At 45.5% G+C, this 21466-nt stretch overlaps 1 protein-coding gene across 8 annotated transcripts in view; it reads right to left on the reverse strand.

The window, feature by feature from the left end:
• The window catches only part of LOC126531532 (methanethiol oxidase-like), a 157928-nt gene that overhangs the window by 40438 nt on the left and 96024 nt on the right, over positions 1-21466 (reverse strand). For 7 of the 8 annotated variants that reach the window (XM_055071226.2, XM_055071224.2, XM_055071229.2 and 4 more), the window contains exons 2-5: positions 21166-21371; positions 7565-7750; positions 5038-5155; positions 3927-4109 (exon numbers count right to left, since the gene is read on the reverse strand). In XM_055071226.2, the coding sequence (XP_054927201.1) occupies positions 3927-4109; positions 5038-5155; positions 7565-7750; positions 21166-21371 (693 nt within the window). The remainder of the gene's footprint in view (positions 1-3926; positions 4110-5037; positions 5156-7564; positions 7751-21165; positions 21372-21466) is intronic. The other variant, XM_055071230.2, reaches the window with a different exon arrangement.

Raw genomic sequence — 21466 nt, forward strand, 5'->3', positions numbered from 1 at the left:
TACTTCTAGTTTCGCATCGCATCTAGTACAAGCTGTAGTTATCAAGCAAAGGAGGAATGTACAGTGAAAAGTGAGTCTCTAGAGAACGGAAACCTTAAAATAAAGCTAAATTTTCTGGAGGCATACGCGGGGACCCGTCTGGTTCTCTCTCCATCTGGTTTGACCCACTGACGAAGACGGTGAGTCTCTTGCACGATGGTCATGTACTACGCGATGTTCTGGGACAATAGGGCTCGATGCTGCTTCTGCGTATTTCAAACTAGACGCTGGCTTCAATCTAACTAAACTTTGTGCACAGATACCCTGATTGCTGACCCCCTGTAAAGTTCTTCAAATTCGGCTACGTGCGCGTGTATCGCGGTTTTCTCGCGCGTTCTTGTGTACATGTCTGCGCACATTATGTAAACTTGATCTTCATTACTTTTTTTTTTAATATTGTATCCAAACAGAGGATAAGTAGCGCGCCACATTCAGGGAACGATCAACGTTTCGAGTTATTTAGAATCTTGTTCACTCTGCAGAAGTAAGGCAACACGCTCGCGGTAGCATCGACGTCAATGTCAATTGCCTTGTCTCGATGTTTTATTTTCTCCGGTACGCGACTCTCCCCTTTCACAGCGTTACGTGCTCAAGGTCGGCCATCTTTATTAGAGCAACTTAACTAACATTTTCGTGATTCCGCTCGGAAGTCCGCGCTTGTTGTTCGCTTAAGTACATCTATTACACACGAGACAGCGAAGTAAATCAAATGCACAAAGATTCGTCCAAATGCACGGGATGTAACGGCGTATAGCAAACGTCGCGGCTACCGCGCACCGTCAAGGTGGCAGTCCACTTGCGTCGTGCACGTATTTGAGAAGCGCGAGTTAAGAAGCTGTCTGCTTCATTCGCACCCTTTTTTCACGCGCTCACTTCCTGCCGGGAAATAAATGGCGCTCTCTCGTTGCTGCCAGGAAATCGCGTACGTCGCGCCGTTTACCGTATCACACAAGGGTCGTAGGAATCGCGCCCCGCTGCTCGCTGTGACAGCACGACGACTGTGTGTCTTCGCTGATGGTCGCGCCGCGTGTTTCATTCATTGCGTTGGCGCGATTCATCTTGCGTAGCCTCTCGACTTGCAGGCCACTTGGGTCGAGGGCCGTGGCGTGTGGAAAAGAGGGCGCTGCCGAAATGTACGACGATACAACTGCGCGCTGCTTTTCTTGACGTATACGTGTACCATCCTCGCGAAATGAATAGTGAAGAGATATCGAGATTTCGATATTTATGCACTCATCGTCGTTCGTGTGTGGTGGCACGTTTTCATGCCTTGATTCGATGACTCCGTACGCGGACTGTTTCCCAAATGCGAAGTTACAGAAACTTCGTTTCTTCGTTGTGTAACAATTACCTGTTTTAATCTTATTATATGTGCGCAGCGCTCGCGACAAACATGGGGACAACACGCTGAGTTTTCGATCCTATAATGTTTTCCGCCTTAAGTTTTGCGACGCTCACTGTCACGCGAGATTTCAGACTGTGAAGGTTTTCTCATAAGCCATCTGAAGTATACTTATGCTACGTTTACTCATACGATAGCATTCAACTCTGAAATGATCCCCTAATTATTTTTAATCTTGTTTTAATTTTCTCTGTGTGGGTTTAGTATTGACTGTGTTAGAAGACATATAGTCGAGTAAGGCAGAATATGAGGTGGTGGGACGAGATTGGGAAATTAGCAAGTATACAAATGGAATAAGCTGATTCAGGACAGGGTTAGCTGGAGAGCTATGAGAGAGAGCGCCTTCGACCTGCACGAAACAATGATTATTATTGTTGTCAATTTTTATTTCTGTTGTTGTTATTCGAATGGTGGGAAGATGATGGTGATTTGATGATGATTAAAAACCAGCTGCTTAGTTGCAGCTTTTTCTTTTTCGCTTTTGTAACGTAATAAAGAAAAACTACAAACAAAGCGCTAGGGGTTTTCCGTGGCACAGCGAGGGGCTTATACGGTAATTAAGTTGTTGAAGGCGTTCAGTCAGAAGTTTTATGAGTGACAGTATAACCCTATGACTTGCAGGGAATGCCGCAGCATCCTTGTCGTAAGACGTGCTGCGTCATTGCCCCGTGCTGCGCACTGTTACGTGCACTTATCCCCAACGCCAATATAATAAACAGCCTCTGTGCATTCGGGCGAGGGGCAGATTGGCGACAACGGCCTGAGATGAAGGACAGCTGTTATGTTTGGAAGCGACGGTGTTGCGCTCATTATTTGTTTCGTCATGCAAGTTTTAATACATAGTTCCTTTTTGTGTTCACGTAACTTCGACCTCACGAATACATTACGTAGCTCGACATTCCCATATCAAACCACGAGAGATTCGAGGGCTAGTTCGAAAAGTAAAGGCACTCAACGCTGGCCCTTATTTCAATCCCAGCAGTGCGACCGCTCTGCGCCCAGCACCGTGACCAGTATCCTATCTTCGTGATGTTCCCATTACCGTCCTAGCCTCTCTCTTTTCTGGCGAGGGGGGTGGTGCTTTCCCAAAAAGCATTAATGAAATTTCAAAAAGTGGCCTCTAAACGCATACCCGGCAAGGACTCCATAGCTGGGTCATTGCGCCAGTCAGGTATGCCTTACGAATTATTCTACGGGCTTTGTAAGAAGAGAAAGAAAGAGAGGAGATGAAAAGAAAGGAGGTCAACGAGACGACCGTTCGCTCTGCTACCAAACATAGACCCTGGGGATAAGAAACAAGTGAAATAAAAAAAGGGAGAGAGAGTGAGTGAACTTTGCGTTCATGCAAGACAATGCCCAGGACTATATGTAGGAGGTGCCACTGAGGTCGCTGCACCTCAAAAACGCACAAATAGTCAAGTAGCACACAAATAGCCGTCTGCGCCAGCGGCAGATGCGGCCAAGGTCTAACAACTTTCGCCCTGGAAAATTCCATTGAGTCTAGCCGGTTTGAAGCGCTTTAGATGCTCCTGACGTAGCATTAAGATCAGATTCACAGCAAACGCTTGGTGGTTACTTAAGAACCGCAAAAGTCACACGCTCGCTTAACATCCATACCAACACGGCAAGAATAAGCCTTCGTAAATAGGTACTGACCTGCTTTGTGAACTTGCCAGGATAAGAGTGTAAGCAACATTCAATATTATCAACGCAGGCCAGTGACAGTAACCGAAGCTCACACCACCTCGCGCCAGTGGAAGCCTGTGTCTAATAGGGCTGCCCTCCTCCTTTAACAGACGGTACGTTAAATAAATGTCTACAGTTTTCTAAATGTATTTACGTCACCACTACAACTTACAGACGACTCTTCAATCTTTGAAGCGCTCGGCTGAAATTCGGCTTCGCGGAAATAGTGCTCAGCTGAAATTCTCGATGATGGACGCTATCGATACGGAAGTTGACGCTACGCGCAACCGCAACAAAAATTAGCATATAGACGAGTTGAAAGAGAGTCCAGACAGCTTGCCCGGTCGTCAAAAATCAGCGCAGGATGGCATGGCGACCTAGTTTTGCAAATGGGTTCGTCGCACTCCACGCGCGCACTTTGATAGGAGGCGCATGCTCGCACGAAGCTGTTTTCACACAAATGTCGAAAGAAATAAACAAGGACAAGTGACGCATGCTACGACAGGCGACTGCGGTCCACTCCTCTTGCGGTTTAAGATTCTTCAAATTGACTTACTCTTATTTCAATTTTTCGATATGCTTGCGCCCTAGTACATTCGCATATGACCCAGTAGAAAGCATCTTAGTAGAGCATAAACTCAGTCACCTCTTACTGCTTCCGGCTACATCCTGACATACTGCAACATTAATGCGGGTAATTTAACTTAATCTAGTCAGTAATTCGACAACGTGCGAGTAACGTATATTAAAAGAATATGAACAGCATTGTAGTTCGTTTTACGGCAGCCATGCAATTCACCTTGTTCAACGTCCGCCATGTTAAATCCCTTGCGGAAGGCCGATGGGGCCCCCCACTGGCTGCTGACCATAACGTTGTGCCGGGGCTGGTACCAGAAGTCGTAGCCGAAGTCGGAGACGTCAAGCTGTGGCTGCCACGTGCCGCGAACGTTGAATGTGCGCTCCTCCAGCAGAAGAAAGCTTCCTGCGAGATGTAAGGACTTGGGATGCAAGGGTGGCAGACGAGAAAGAAATCGGTGTACTGTCTTACTTGCTAGGACGCACCGTTCGCGTTCAGTATTATCATGCAATAATGAATCACGCATGTCCTTTTGTAGCAGCGCTACTCTCTTTCGCTCTACCGAACGGTGCGCGGTTGTCTTGTCAATGCAGTGCGCGTCCATGTTACTTTGCGAGTGCTTAAGATCTGATGGTGTCTGAGACTGTGTATCACCGGCAAGCGCGTACAAACTCAATCGCTTAGGCCAGTCGTACTGCTTAGCTTACTCGCGTTTTACGCACCAAAAATATGTTTGAACGAAGAAATTAAGGAAGTGTTGACATTCAACGCATGTCCTCTATTCGGTGCTTTAAATCATGATCCATTATGACGAGTTCAGGTCAAGTCTGGACGCTCTGCTACGTTTTCTTTTCTCGTCTTTCGCAAACGTCCTCTCAGCTGATTCATGACGCTTCACGTCAAACGCAATGCCTGTTTTACGCGACGCACCGGAACAAAGGGCTCCGGAAGCATTTACCACGTGCGGACATCTCAAAACGGGAACGTTTTCGACTGCTCGGAAAAATACCAGAACGAAGGCATATAAAGCGTAATAAACAAAGCCACAAGAACGTCTGAATCCACAAGCACGAAGATCAGACAGATCCACGTACTTGCAGTCATTCCCATGGTGGCTGAACGATTGCAGCACCAGAGTTCCCTCTAGTGATTATTGTAGCAAACTCCACGCTTCTTTTTTTTTTTCCTTCGTCCACGTGGCGGGCAACAAAACCCGCAACCTTCTACTTATCAGCGGAACGTCACTGTCGGTTGTCTACTGCCGCAGGTGTTGCTAGCTAGCCAACAAAACGCACCGTGCGAAGCTTGAAAAAGCACGAGTATGGCGTCGCACCTTTGGCGTTCTCGTTCTCGTCCCCCATGGTGCTGATCATGACCTCGCCGCTGGCCAGGCAGTGGGTCGTGTGCGGCGCCGACAGCCCTTCCCGGTGCAGCTCGTCACCCTCGATTACCTGTCGCGAAAAAAAACATCGAGGGGCTCTTGTACTAGCGCATCGTGCTACAGGTCGTGAAAGTTAGCGACGGAGGCAAAGCCTGAGCGAACGTAAACGGCACGGTGCGACAGCGTTTGCCTCTCAATTCGTAACGGTCGCGTACATACTCTTTTACTTTCAGTTCCACTGCGTACCCACTGCGGTAACTCAATGACTACGGCTTGGGGCTGCATGAGCACGAGGTCGTGGATTTGATTCCAATAGAAGCGGAATGCAGAAGAGAGAGAAAGAGAGAGAAAAGGCGCTCGTGCATCGTGCATTCGTGCACGTTAAGTAACCCCAGGTGGTCAAAATTAATCCAGAGTAACCCCCCCCCCCCCTACGGTGTCTTTCATGCGTCGCAACCCAGAGTGCAGTTTCGGGGCGTTAAAATTCAAAATTTAATTTTAATTCCACTGCGTGTGTCGCAGTCAAGCACCAAGATATAGCTATTTGCCATGATTATAAGGTTGCTGAAGAGTCCCGCGCTAGAGGTTATGTCCCGTATAGGGAACTCGGGATTGTTCTACAAAAAAAAAAAAGAAATATGTTTTCGGATCGTGTACAAGGTGTGCACACCATACTCAATAAATAAATAAATAATGTTTATTGAACGCGCCCAGGAACAACCCTAAGGTCTGATTGCTGGCGCACGCATACATTAAAACCCAAAAACAATAAACAAAAACACTGCAGGGGAATATAATTTTTAAAATAACAATGAATAAAAATAAGAATTGTGAAAAGATGAAAGTAGATACAACAAAGCGCAATGTAAATGCAAAAGGAAAAGGAGGAGAAAGGCAATTTAACAATTCATGAGATTATGGCACCACAAGGAAAAGCTCGGAAAGGAACGATGACAGCGAGCTATGAGAAATATAAAGATCACGAAAATAAGCGGCATTACAAAGGCACTTTATTCTGACGGTTGCATGTTGTTGATGACGGGCAAGAACATGGAGAAAAATTAAATTATGGGGTTTTACGTGCCAAAACCACTTTCTGATTATAAGGCACGCCGTAGTGGAGGACTCCGGAAATTTCGACCACCTGGGGTTCTTTAAATCTAACCCAAATCTAATACACGGGTGTTTTCGCATTTCGTCCCCATCGAAATGCGGCCGCCGTGGCCGGGATTCGATCCCGCGACCTTGTGCTCAGCAGCCTAACACCATAGCCACTGAGCAACCACGGCGGGTAAGAACATGGAAAGGTCTTCGTTCTCTGGCGATATTGCGAAGAATACGAAGCATGATGTAACTGAGGCATTGGACAGGCGCGGATACCGTGAAGGAGTTTGAAGAGAAAAAGAAGGTTAGCGCGATTATGTCGGCAGCGAAGCAAAAGTAATGATAATAATCCACTAGCGCTAGAATAGCAATTATTATTATTATTATTATTATTATTATTATTATTATTATTATTATTATTATTATTATTATTATTATTATTATATAAGTGATACTATTGGCGCTGTTCGAACATTCACTCGAGATTAACGTATTGGGGAAAAATTACAATATCCTCAGAAAAAAGAAAGCAAGCTTATCAGAATGCACGCCGTCCATTCTGTAGCTCTTGCCGAGGCTCGTCACCGTGTGCCCTGTAATGCTGGGCAATCGTGCGAGAGCAATTATTTAATCCCATGCAGGTCGCATGCAAACAAAATTGTGCATCTTCATCGTCCATTTGCGCTCCAAGAGTGTCCGAAATTGCGTGGGCGTTCGTGTACCGGACATTTACCATCGGAGAGCCTCAGGCCCAATCTAGCAAGCCCTTGCGTGACCCGAAACAGTTGTCCAACATGGGTGAAGCGCGGCTCACGCGGCTGCTTTTACTAGAGTACTCGAGCGCTCAAATGTAGGTGTGGCTGCACTGTTCTCTTTGCTTGCCGAACCGGACACCTGCGTGGTTTCAATTTATTGCTCCCAGTTACAATATCCCCGGCGCGTAAAAGTCGCATGCACTGTTTTACGTTGTAGGGTACCTGAGGTCGATACCAACCGCCGTGCTTAGGGCTTCCTATGAACACACGGGACGGTGCAGCGCTTATTGACAAGACTTTGTTCTCTTCTACCGGGGCTTGAATTTGTTTACCCCATAGGCTCAAAACAGACATTCCCGCGGGAAAGTAGTGACGACGTCGTTTTACAATGCTCCTTTGCACGCGGCATCCAGTAACCCAAATTACAAGCACAGCTAGATCAACAGCAGGGTTGAACTTGAAAGTTCGAGTAAACCAGAAAAAAAAAAGAAACGAAGCGAAAACGTGGAAACCAGGTGTCGCTTTTCTGTCATTAGCCCGAAAAGAGATCGCTCGTTTGGTTTATTCATTTCAGCGCCTTGCGAAACACAAGCTGCGTGCGCTCGAGCACGTGCGCATACCTTGTACAGGGTCGGCGCCCTGGGATTGTGCGCCAAGTCGGCCACGTAGACGCGGTCGCTGTCGAGGCAGGGAAGCACCAGCTTGTCGCGTCGCTTGCTCGGGTTGCCGTAGCAGCTGCTGCACGTGTTCCAGTTCATGTGGTGCAGGCTGTCGCCGCAGTACGGCATCTCCAGCCGGTGGACCACCTGTTTACACATGTCACGTGTTGTGACGTGAAATGAGTATCAGGTGACACTCGAAGCCGGCTGTTCCCCGTATACCCATTCAAAGGCGCCTAAATTAAGAGCTTGACCGTGCTTTCGAGAACGCGCAACAAGGCCTTACTTCTCTACGCACGACTGTCACAACGCTACGGTGTCGTCTACCGGTGCAATGAACATGATAAAATACATAAGCGCCTCAGATTACATTGGTGCTAGAAATTTCCTACAGTACGAAACATTTGAAATTTTGAATATAAGACAAAGCAAGATATAACAACACACACCGTCATTTACGTTGGTGGAAAACAGCATCGAGAAAACAGTTGCTTTTGAATATAGAGAGACGAGGAAATAAACAAATATAACATGTTTTTGCTGTATGGAATGTGCAAGAGAAAAAATTAAAAGAGTGTGGCGCCATTTATAATCTCACCTGACATTGTGCAGGGGTGAAAGCGTTGTGGAGCCTTATCGCGTTTATTTTTGCGGTCTCTTGGTCAGCGAAAAAAAATTCGTTCAATACTTCTGAGAGGTTATCTTCATTAACTATATCAGCTACTGACAATTAGCAGACTCCACTCGAGAATTGCCAAGTAAATGAAAGAAACACGGAGCAGGGTCCGGATGGACAAACTGTTGGTGAACTTTGTTAGAACTGTCAAAACGAGGAAGAGCTGCAACTCCTGCTCTTATTTTCTTTCAACTGCAGAGGTAGAGCTGTGCTTTCCGTCTGGCTTCTAGTGATGCAAGGCCATGGCTGTATTTAATTTTAAGTACAAATTGAATAAGAAAAATAGTCCTATACAATGAATGTAGTGACGACTTTATATTGTAGTGATTCTAATCTCTTCACAAGCTACGTGTGTTAAGCACACCAAAACACGGGCGCATATTGTAGTTCTTATCGCGCAACTGACTTGCAAACAAAGCAGATGGCAAACGCACTAACAAAAACAGAAGAACGGCGGTGTTTTTTTTTTTTTTTTTCAACCTCATGACAGTTCCTCGTTGTTCCAACCGCGTGTGCCTGCGGGATAGCTACTCTTCTCGCTTCGATAAGCAAAGCCAGACTCTCCAGTGTGCCTTGAATAGGTTGGATGATAGGCCATTTACAGAAACAAAGGCCTTTGGAGCCTGGCCTCACAGCTTATCAGCCCAGAAAGCCACTCGAGCTCTGCTACCGTACGTGAAGGTGACAGATTTGAGTGCCCGATTTTAGATACGCCGCACCTTGCTTAGTGCATGTGAAAGTGCAATCAAGACTCATGTATTCTCTCTCTCTCTCTCTCTCTCTCTTTCTTTCACTCCTCCGTCCCCTCTTCCCAAGTGTAGGGCAGCAAGCTGGAGAAAGTCTACTTAACCTCCGTGCCTTTCCTCCCTCTCTCTCTCTCTCTGGGCTTACAATACGTTAGGGTACCGCCATTGTTAGTATTCTCAATAAACCGCACACCTCGCAAACACAGAAACTAAAATGGAACTAGTGGGCTCTAGTCTAAAATCTTTCCTTCCGATGAAAAAAAAATCCGAGGTAAACGACGCAGATTTTCAGAGTACTTAAAGTACATGCCGTCGCCGCTTTCACAGAAACGATCTCGGGGGCTTTAATTTAGTAGGCACGTGACGTTCGTGCAAAATTACTTCCGCCCACACGGCCCGTAGAATATGACAAGGCCTTGCACCGCAAGAACCAATGGCACCTTTAAAAATAGGAGCAGTCGCGCGCTCGCTCCTTATTAAAAAAATATGTCAAAGACGACGTCCTTCACTGTGCATTAAGCCGATTAAAGGCACCCGCTGGCCTACACGTGCGCTTTCTGAAAGTGCCGCAACTGCACCGTTGTTCCTTAGGCCTTGCCGAGTTAGACCAGCATATTACGGGATAGCATCCATTTTTATCCTTCTGGAGGGCACGTCCCGCTTCGCGGGCCCCGTCAGTCCGGTTGTTTTGCTCGTTGTTTTCATTCAAACATTTTTGTGGTCATGCTGACTGTGCAGGCGCTAAAATAATCTCGAATTGCGCGTTCTTTTTTTTTTTTTTTTTGTAAATGTAGCTTCGCCTCAGCACTACTCACTTTGTGGCAGTGAATGCTTGACAGGAGAAAACAACGTGTGGAAAAGAGATGAAAAATAAAATTTTAAAAAAAGTCGCGCGGTTCATTGCACCGTGAGGGCATGGCTTGACGCGACAGCAACAATAAGAAAAAAATCAAGAGGACTGGTGCAAGTCCATGGTGCCATGGCAGTGGGCAGACAATGCCGGAACATTCCACAACCACTGGAAACCTCTGTTTGCATGAATATGCTTAAGACTGGCCAAGGTATGTCTTGCCGCCTTTCTATATACATGGAGTCGACGCTCATGTACACGGCAAACAGCTCTCTGAACAAATTTGCTTGTGCAGAATGAATTAACCGAGCTCATGAGTTTTGAGCTCTTCTTCATTACATTATGCTTTGGTTTGTGTGTACGTCTCATATATTATAAAATATGTAGCAGTGCCGCGTTTATTTTACCAATGCAACTGTGACTGTATTACTACTTACACATAAAACTTGATTAGTATTATTTATTTATTTATTTATTTATTTATTTATTTATTTATTTATTTATTTATTTATCCTGACATTTGAAACACTGGTAGCAAACAAGTCGCCAGCGTCTCCAAGATAAATAAAATGTTGTATAGGTGAAAGAATGGTGTGATGTGAAATCAATCCTAACAGCTATTAAGCAGCTTGGTATACCGCGAGCTGAGTATTCGTTTGCATAAAATAAAATAATAAAAGACAGCACAAGAGAAGACATGCAGCCATTTCTGCGTATTTTGCGATAGCACACACACACACACAAAAGGCGGTCTTCTAACATACACGGTGCTGTAACTATCAACAAAGAAAACGAAAAATATATAGCAGGTTTCATATAGCTGTGCAATTGCATCAAAGCCGAACAAACGCCATCAAAAAAGATTCCTCTCTCAAATGACACAAAAAGAACGACAATTCGCAACCTACCTTCGTTAGAGAGCAAATAATACAAGAAAGGGCGTGATCATTAGCGCAGTGATTTGGACACGACAGTCATGAGTTCGTGCACAGAAGATGGCAACACAAAAGCGACTCAACAAAGAAGATTGAGCGCTTCTTTCGACAGCTTGCCTGTGTGAACGATACAGCCTTCAGCGTGATTTTCTTTTCACGTCTGTGCTGTGCTCAACCCGACGTTAGACTTTCTTTTTTCCTCTGCATTGTATCCTCCCCCCTCTTTTCTTTCCCCAGTCCAGGATAGTAAACCAAATATTCTCGTCTAGTTTAGCTCTTTGCCTTTCCCTTTATTCCTCTCTTCTCGTCCCGAAGGCGGTAAATTAACTACGGTATAACCTACTGTCGGTGCCGTGTAATACGCACCATTTTCTTTCTTTTCTTTTGAAATGACATTATCTTTAACCAGTATTTGTTGCAATTTGAACTGTTTCTACAAAAATAAATGAAAAACATTTACATGTAGCACCTAATTGAACTGCACTTCTCTCAATATGTTCCGCAAGCTGACGAATGTTAGGGAAGTTCATGATTTCTCAGCCGACACACTTCTAGCCTGAAATGAGTAGAAAGAGTTCCCGCGTCTATAACCGGCCTTTCCCCCAAGAGCGCATCACGTCATTCCAGCTGCCTGACAGGCAAATAATCTGCAAGTTCATTTTTCAAAAGTGTAAGTGTTAATAGGTGCCCAGCCTGCTCTACGTGAAGGCGCCAAGAATAACAGGGTCTCACTGTTTCGAATGAGACTTGCTGCGGTCCTGCATTCAACTCGATACGAGGCTCGCAAAGCTGCACTACAATTCTCAACCACGTGACTCGACTTCCCTCTGTACCGCGCCCGTACTCTGCGTACGAGGTGATATGCTGTGGTGTGCCTTCCTCTTTCTTTTCTTTTTCCACTCCTTCCTGTTCGCTTTTCCTTTTTTTTTTCTCTCTCTATCTTCTCGAGTGGCTGGGCGTGGTGTCTGTTGCAGGAAACATTTACTAGCCCGCTTCTCTTTCTCTCTATGTAGCGTTTGCACATGTTTAACAGGAATGATAGACAATTTAGAGTGCACACAATAACATTACACATCACCTAAAACGCTGCTCTTACACGGGAAAAAAACGGAAGGTTATGGCAGGGTGATAAGCGTACTTCCTCCTCCTATCTCTCCGTCCCGGTTACATGTACATACGGCGCCTTTCGTCTGTTTACGTTTGTTTGTCTCGGTGAAAGTAAATAAACACTGCCGTAACGATAGCCATGTGGCTACACTATCAAACTCGCTGAGAATAAAAAAAAAACATTACAGCTTCAGAAATCGAATCGGCCTGCGCGACAGCTCGCGGTAGAGTGATGAACGATCGCTTATGTGTGTGCACGTCATGCTTTCGCGTCGCTTCTCTTTCTCGCCTTGCTTACCTCCACATCATCTTTGCATATATAGTGAATGAAAAATAGAACTTCACTTTCCGCAGCGGAGCGCTTTCTGGCATTCTACAAGCAAAACAGATCATTTCCCTCAGTCTTCTTGCTTGAAAAAGGCTTAGTAGTGCTCTGTAAAATGCCTCTACTTTTATGTGAGCTCCGCAAGCCTTGAACAAAATTTATATAATAATAACAAAAAACTTGAGCACATCCGTGTAACCAATATACTTAATTTCACAGGTAGTGCATTACCTTCCATTAATTACAATATCTGGTGCTTCGCGAAAGATAGCCTCAGCTGCTTTTTGCGCGAGAAAATCCGACCTCATTAGTTCACAGTGAAGAGTAACCAAACCACGCTGTTCAGCTTTCGTCACCTATGCATTTTTGGCGCCACTTTACCTGGATAGCTTTTGATGCATCACGGACCGCGGCAGCTTAGTGGATATGGCGTTCTGCTGCTGGGCATAAGGTCACCATTACCATTACAGGCGGTGATGACTACAATCTGTGGGGCGCACCCAGTTCAAAAAAAGAAAGACGAGAGAGAGGGGCCCGAGGAATGTGACTAAAGATAAGCAAAATTTGTCTCGTAAGCTTAAACTAGTGGCGAATACATGTTCTTTATAGTCGTCACGACGGAAGTACCTCTTATAGTAACACGGCGGTAATCTTACGAGAAAAATAGTTGACGATAAATGATTACCGGTATTGGTGTAAAGACGAAAGGTCAGAACGTATACTGCGGAAACCTGTCACCTATATTTGCCAAAACCTGACGAAAATTTCAGGATGAAACATTTCTTTTTATTCTCTTGTGCTTTCGGACTGAACAGAAGGCAAAAACGCAGGTGTACCTAGATTTCGATGCAAGAGAAAATATAATAAGCAAGGAACCCGAAGTGGGATCGAAATCAATCAGCGAGTCTTCCACTACGACATAATCCTCATAACCCGGCCATTCCATTGAAACGATAAAAATGCCGCATAACTTTCGGTTCGTGCCCTTAATCTGTCTTCTTTAGCGCCAATCAACTTTCACCGAACAGAGTTTGTTGTCCCTCTGGAACCAGGAACCGAAACCGGGAAAGGTCGAAAGAGAAAGAGAGACGCGCAGAGCCACAAATCTCGAAGCCATTCAAACTTCCTCACAACGCTGACATGACAAGCGCGCACTCCGCGATCTCAGAAAGACCGCAGAAAAGCTCACCGGAAAGCCTCATTTGCCTACAAAAGCGACGACAGCAGCCGAAAGTGCGGCGGTGCGACGCGAACCCCGGACCCGAGCCGATAAGCCCCGAGCGTTCGGTGAAAGCCCAGGAGCAAAGAGAAGCGGAACGCTGCGCGGAAGCCAAACACCGAACGCGAGCGCGAGAGTCGGCATTCTCCGTGCGCTTCACTTATTTACGAACTGATCTTCGACGAAAAAACAAACAAACAAAAAATCCACCGCCACCTCGCATCGCCGTGGAAATGCTCGCAACGAGCGCTGCTCCCAAGAGCAAAGCATCAGTTCGGGCTCGTTGGCAGTCCATACTTACTGGTGTTTTAGCGCAATCTACAAAGAAGCACACGGAGAGTTCAGTTCGTGTCTCTGTCCGCTTCTTTGCAGATTCGGTGCTAAAACGCTAATAATTCTCCGTTTGCGGCAAAAGACCTTTTCACGTTCCCTTGTCTAATGTCAGTTATAACAAGAGAAAGCGTAATTACGTCCGTTTTTCTCATCATTCATCATTCCTCCCGTCTCTTTTTCTGTGCAGAGTACCAAGCCAGAGCAAGCTATAGTTCAGGCAGACCTCTCATCCGTTCTGTAAATATGCATGTCCGCCACGTTGCGGCATAGCTAAAACCTTATGTCAAAGGTCAGCTGCTTGTAAAAAGGCAAGAGCTGCTGTTATATCAAGACTGTGCTGTTTACTTCAGGCCAAGGACGCAAAACAAAGTCATCAGATAGTGGTCTGCTACATTGATGTGAGCGATCGAAGAGGCCAGCTTCTGTCGGTGTCTCGCGTGCACGTCAAACAAACACAAAACATGTGTGCAAGTAGCACTTGACCGTGCGAGCTTCTCGACCTCGCGCAAATAAATGGGCACAAGATAACCTTCACTAGATACCTGCACACTCTAGCCTTGACAGGAATAAGCCGGAAGACGGCAAATACGTCCTTCAACAATGGCTCTCTCTGAACACTGGTTCTCGCGAAGGGACGTAAACTGCCTACCTTTATCGCGTCAAATGCAACTATACGTTTCAGCCCAAGGTGTGTGTGTGTGTGTGTGTGTGTGTGTGTGTGTGTGTGTGTGTGTGTGTGTGTGTGTGTGTGTGTGTGTGTGTGTGTGTGTGTGTGTGTGTGTGTGTGTGTGTGTGTGTGTGTGTGTGTGTGTGTGTGTGTGTGTGTGTGTGTGTGTGTGTGTGTGTGTGTGTGTGTGTGTGTGTGTGTGTGTGTGTGTGTGTGTGTGTGTGTGTGTGTGTGTGTGTGTGTGTGTGTGTGTGTGTGTGTGTGTGTGTGTGTGTGTGTGTGTGTGTGTGTGTGTGTGTGTGTGTGTGTGTGTGTGTGTGTGTGTGTGTGTGTGTGTGTGTGTGTGTGTGTGTGTGTGTGTGTGTGTGTGTGTGTGTGTGTGTGTGTGTGTGTGTGTGTGTGTGTGTGTGTGTGTGTGTGTGTGTGTGTGTGTGTGTGTGTGTGTGTGTGTGTGTGTGTGTGTGTGTGTGTGTGTGTGTGTGTGTGTGTGTGTGTGTGTGTGTGTGTGTGTGTGTGTGTGTGTGTGTGTGTGTGTGTGTGTGTGTGTGTGTGTGTGTGTGTGTGTGTGTGTGTGTGTGTGTGTGTGTGTGTGTGTGTGTGTGTGTGTGTGTGTGTGTGTGTGTGTGTGTGTGTGTGTGTGTGTGTGTGTGTGTGTGTGTGTGTGTGTGTGTGTGTGTGTGTGTGTGTGTGTGTGTGTGTGTGTGTGTGTGTGTGTGTGTGTGTGTGTGTGTGTGTGTGTGTGTGTGTGTGTGTGTGTGTGTGTGTGTGTGTGTGTGTGTGTGTGTGTGTGTGTGTGTGTGTGTGTGTGTGTGTGTGTGTGTGTGTGTGTGTGTGTGTGTGTGTGTGTGTGTGTGTGTGTGTGTGTGTGTGTGTGTGTGTGTGTGTGTGTGTGTGTGTGTGTGTGTGTGTGTGTGTGTGTGTGTGTGTGTGTGTGTGTGTGTGTGTGTGTGTGTGTGTGTGTGTGTGTGTGTGTGTGTGTGTGTGTGTGTGTGTGTGTGTGTGTGTGTGTGTGTGTGTGTGTGTGTGTGTGTGTGTGTGTGTGTGTGTGTGTGTGTGTGTGTGTGTGTGTGTGTGTGTGTGTGTGTGTGTGTGTGTGTGTGTGTGTGTGTGTGTGTGTGTGTGTGTGTGTGTGTGTGTGTGTGTGTGTGTGTGTGTGTGTCGAAACTATTTACTTTCGGGTGAATGCCTGACTAAGCACATTCGAAATGATTTCGTCTCGTAGCATCAGATGGATTATTGAAATTATTGCGTTAATATTTAAGAAATTATAACGGTATTGCAGAAAAGAGCACATACACGACTGCTGATACTTTCTTAAGCTGATTGTTTTAGCTCTATTTTACGTTCGTACCTTTTAAAACGAGATTCAATAGCCAATTAACCATTTAATCTAACAATAAACAGCATCTAAATGGAACAAAAACCACTGTAGTCTAAAATAGCATTTCATTCATAGCTTGCTTTTCATACATCATATAGAAGTACGCGAGACATTGAAGCAACACAAATTGTGCAAGTATATGCATCTACAACCTACTAAAGTGAATTTTCCTACTGCGCTCGCCGTGGGTTGTGCGTAGGCGAAATTCAGATTATTTGGGGCTAAATACGTCCTGTGCAATACGATGCGTAATTACGCGCTCCCAAGAGTACATAACTGAGTTTTACGAGCGGTGCACGGAACCCTGGCATAATTATAATTGCAACCAAGATCAAATTAAGGTAAATCCGGGGGAAGGCTATCGAAAACCTTTGTGCGAAGCTAAATGCCTGTGCATCAAATACTACCTCTGCAAAATATCCGTTTTAACGTCATACTGTCGCTACCTGCAGTGTTTTTCAGAGTCTTGACACAACTGTACAAGGTGCCAACTTCGAATTCGGTGAACAGTGGGGGAATGTTAAGGGAAATTTGTGGCGAAAATTTCAGGTTCCTGGTTTATGTAGAAGTGTTGCAAATAATTACTGAATCCGCGTATTCTTTTTACTTGTTTCATGTTGTTTATTAGCTGCAACAATATGGAATGTTCGGCTACTGAGGAGCCAGCTATATCCCAAAACTGCAGCTACACACATATTACAAAACGACACCCTGCACTGGAGAAGGGTATAAATAGAAAAGGAAATGGAAATAAATCAGGCTTTCACAATCGCATGGAGTTTAGCTCATTAAATAGACTTTATAAGATGTACCAAGAAGTTGACATGAACTGTAAATCTGAATATGCATATTGCAGAGTCAGCGCATGACCTGTGACAAGCACAAGTGTTCTGCTCATGATTAAATGCATCACTTCTATGCAAAGCGTACAAGAAGTCAGGGACGGGAAAACGTTGTCAGGATAATAAAATGAAGTAAAATAAAGAAAATCACACCGAAGAGACAAAATGTCAGTGGTACGACAAAGCCTTTATGCCGTTGTTGCGAGGCATAATTTACGTCACCCGAAAATAACTATTCACAAAGAACTAATGAGACAAAGAAATCCTGCAAGGCTTTCACAGTCTCACTTTGTTTAGAGGGACAGTCCCAGGGACCGAGCAATTTTTTACAGCTGGGCGACGCCTATCATACGTCATAAGGGGGTCTGTACTTGATTTCTTTAGTGTCCTCGATGACATAAACAAGGCAGCTTGTTCATATTTGGTGGAAATAAGGGATACGTTATGAGTTGTATTTAGGCAGAATTCAAAGTGGGAGCATTAGGTGCTGCTGTGGGAATAAGTTGCGTATACAAGTACCCCGCAGCATTAAGAGTGTATTTTACGAGCGGCGCAAAATTGTGCAAGCTGTCCTCGCGTAATTACAAATGCCATTAAAATAAAGCTTCGCGAAATAGTGCATACCGCTAGGCGAATCTGTGTGCGAAGATAAATGTATGTGGATGAAATACAGCTTTTGGCGAAAAAAATTCCTTTGAAGCAAGTTTTGGAAAGTGTCACGCGGCCGTTATCAGCTACGTTTCCCAACGTCCCGCGATAACTCTGCGTTACAAAAAAAGAAGCTTATATTCGGTAGACATGGGGTTCATTCGAACTGCAATCTGACTCAATATGTTAACGTTTCTGGCGCAGTTAGGAGCGTTACAAATAATTATGGAACCCTCCTTTTTCCGTGGAAGGCTACAGCACGAAAACCGACGGCGACAAAGGAGGCACACAAAATACACAGACATCTTGTGTGCCTCCTTTGTCTCTGTCGGTTCTCACGCTGTAGCCTTCCACTACGTTCAACCAACAAGCCCAATCAGTTACTTTGCTCGTTTTTCCGGTTTATTTTCTATGATTATATTTGGTGGATGTCAATTCGAAGTAACAGGTGATGTGTCGGCAAAATTCCAAAGTGAGTGGATTGATTGCTGCCTTTGAAATCAATTACGTATGCAAGCGCACCAGAGCGCTACGAATGGGTCTTACGCGGAGCGCATAATTTAGCTACTTGCCTTGGAAGAACAACGAATGCCACCGAGATCACAATTAGCGAAATTAGGGGAATGCTACGGCAAATCTCTGTGCGAAGTTAAATACGTGTGCGTCAGCTGCAGCCTTTACCAAAAAATTCTTAATCAAGTGTTCGAAAGTTTCCCATAGACGTTTTCAGCAATGCTTGCCAATCTCCCTGGACCCGTTATACCAGGTTTATCATTAGATTAAATTAGAAGCGTTGTAGGTAACTACTCAACCCTCTTTTTTATGCATTATACGAGGCTGGTAGTAGGTTGTTTCCCCGGTGCCCTCGGTGAAGTAAACAAGGTACATCGTTTGTATTTGTTTAAAATTACGAGCATATTAGGGATTATGGGTTGGCAAAGTTCGAAGACTGTATACTCGTTTCAGCCTTTGCAGCAAATTACGGAGGCAAGCAATCTGCAGCGCTTTAAGTATGTTTTACAGCAACGCAGAATTTATCCCACCCGCCCTGGGACAATTGTGAACCCGACCAAGATCACATTTTTCGAAAAGTGGGAAGTGGAGATGACTCTATACCCAATGTCCTGGCGAAGTAAAACGTGTGTAGAGGAATTGTAATACCTACCTTCGTAAAAAAAATTAAGTGCTCGAAAGCTTTGTATGCGGTCAAGGTTTCAAACAGACCGGTCATATAGGGGCAACGTTTTAAAGTATACGATTTCTTTACAGGTAAATGAAATTATTATTGCAACTGCACGAAAGAAGCAGCTTCGCTGAAAATTGGGTTGTGATTCTGCAAGGTCACACAAGGCTGCTGTATTTTTTTTTTTTTGTCCCTCTACAGTTACGTTCAATGAGCACGTGTCTCTGGCCAAAGTCTGCCACGTGAAGCCAAAAAGAAATGAAGGAAAAGAGAAACGGTGACCGTTATTCCTTAAAGCAATAGTGAAAAATCGGTGTTTTCTGCATGACGTCTCTGTAACTGACGGTATTTCTCTAGGCGTCTTTCCTTCCGGCACAGAGCCAGGAATTATTACTCTGTTCCCACAGATAAACGTACTTTTTCAAACATCTGACGTATTTCACTTCCTTCGCTGTTCCTTACTAGAAAAAGCGATCCGTAAAAAAAAAAACGCATAGCCGATATATATTGCGCCTTCCCTCGCCAACAGATAAATCTTCTCGTCGCCACGACGCCCGCCTTTCGACGTGTCTTTCGAAGCGAACACATCTCTTATTGCGGCGAGAAGCTACCACCACCGTTCGCTCGCAGGCGGCGCAAACAACTGCATTACTCACGCCAAAGGCAAACGGAGATATCCGAAATGGCTTGACGTGCCTCAATTTTTGTTTCGCCTCGCAGAAACCCGCTTACATAAAGAATGTGCTTACGGCAGCACCACGCGCGGGAGCAAAAAATAAATGCGCGAAAAAAAGAAGAAGAAGAAATAAAGGCATCGTATAGAGTGGGCAGCCAAGGTCACCGCCTCGAGACAACAGAAAGAGAAGCGAGAATTCGAAGGAGACTTCGCTTCTTTTCGTTATCGTCGCAATCGCCCGAATGCCGTGGCGTTCCCGAAACATAACACACGTACACGTCGAACAGCCGACTCACGTTGATCCAAGTTTCGCTCGATTCAATATCATTCCTACGTGCTGGAAGCCGGCGGCGCTGACGTCAAATAACCGCCGGCTTGCGTTTTTTGAAATTCTAATCTCTCGCCGTTTGCGCCTCGCATTGCCTCAATCGCTTATACCCGGTGTCCTCTGCGACTTTTTCGTGAAAGAGTGTCTTGAATTCTGAAATGCTGAAATTTGTAACTACACTTCTAGACATTATCAGAAGTTGCATAAGAAACGATAACGCTGTTCGTCAAGCACAACGTGTTCGTGAGCTCGTTCCACGCGTACCTATTCCTCAGATTCTGAAGAAATTGGGACAAAGAGGCAACGAAATTAAATAAATGTAATAAATTTTTGCATGTCAGAAACAGAAAGGTTGAATATATTCGGTAGTAAAATAATTCATTTAACTGGACTTAGCTGTTGAAGAGAAGAAATTCAAATTTTATGAGCTTAGAACGACAGAAAGTTGAGCTAATCGGTAAGGATTCGTTATGCAAAAATGAGGTGAGGCGTGCAGACAGGACACAAGACTATAGGAGTGGACAACACGAACGCCGTTCGTAAGGCGTTCGTGTTGTCCACTTCTCTACTCTTGTGTCCTGTCTGCACGCCTCACCTCTTTCTTGCATAATTTTTGAGTTGGCAGACTTTTTTTTTAACAGCGTGAAGATGAAACATACGATGTCGCAAGGAGGCAGACACTCTCTACCATAGCTGTGGTTCCCGGTGTTTAGTTGGCGCGTGGCAAGTGCCATGTTCCACGTTGCCGCAAAGCGCGTGTGCCGTAATTTGCTCAAGCTGACGGTTCTGACACGTATAATGTCGCTGAATGTTTATGCCATTCCGCGTCCATCTCTTCCTTAATCTATTTCTAGGCTGCGCTGCTTCTTTTCTTCAGATATCTATAAGAATCACAAATGCATCAAACACACGCACTACACATATGCAGGGTATGCACAGATAAGCATATGCACATATATAGCATACACGTATGAGCATGTGCAAATGCCATATAGCTGGACAGAACCAAGGCAGTGCTGCTTGCCGTCGCTTGGAGATACTCAGATTATCTTTCGCATTCCGCGTATTCATAATTATCTAAATTAATTAATAAAGTTATCAAATATTATAATTAGATGAAAAGAGTCAATGAGAAAATTGTAGAACGACATGAAAAACTCCCGATACAGCTCTCTGTTGCTCAATGCATTCTACATAAATATGTTTTCCCGATCTTGAAAGAAACCCGCGAATACATGCAAAATTGCCGCGCGACTGGCCGCTCGAGGCACTCAGGCAGGAGGGACGCAATGAATTAGCGATGCCTCTGCTTATTTTTGGGAGGGGTCCAGCTACAGCTGCATGACACGTTTCTGTAATTTTTTATGTGACCATTGCAAGGATGCGCACTTGTATTCTTTGGACACCGAACTCAGAATAAATAGTTAAAGTTTAGCGCCCACTATGTTCCCGTTTTCTCCCTCCCTCTGAAGGTTTTGTTTCCTCTATAGCGCTATTATGCATTCCTTAATCCGTATAGGCTTTCTTCGCAGCTTCGCGAGCTTCGTGCTATTCTCGGGCGGCGGATGACTTCTACCGCTACTGTTGCTACTACAAAGCGGTTATCCCCCATTCAGGGCAGCCACTTATTGCCTACAGGGTCCCACCTTGCAGTAGTCGGGGGAGTCTTGGTCCACACACACGGTGGCCAAGTAGTCGGGCCTGTCCTTCTGCGGCACCGAGCACGGTAGCCAGAGCATCTTCTCGTGTCCACCCTCGGTCATGGCCTCGAGCGGGGTGCGGTAGCCGACCGAGTCCGGGCACCGTTCCACTCCCACGCGGTTGGCGCCGCGGTTGGCGGTGCTCGCGCAGCCTGCATGTAGGGGCCAAAAGTGACGTCGAACGGGACACAGGAGAAAGTCACGACCGTCTAGCCTCGAAATCAAAGTGGACGAATGCAGAATCAGC

Source organism: Dermacentor andersoni, chromosome 5 (assembly GCF_023375885.2).
Source record: "Dermacentor andersoni chromosome 5, qqDerAnde1_hic_scaffold, whole genome shotgun sequence".
In the NCBI taxonomy this organism is placed as follows: Eukaryota; Metazoa; Arthropoda; class Arachnida; order Ixodida; family Ixodidae; genus Dermacentor; species Dermacentor andersoni.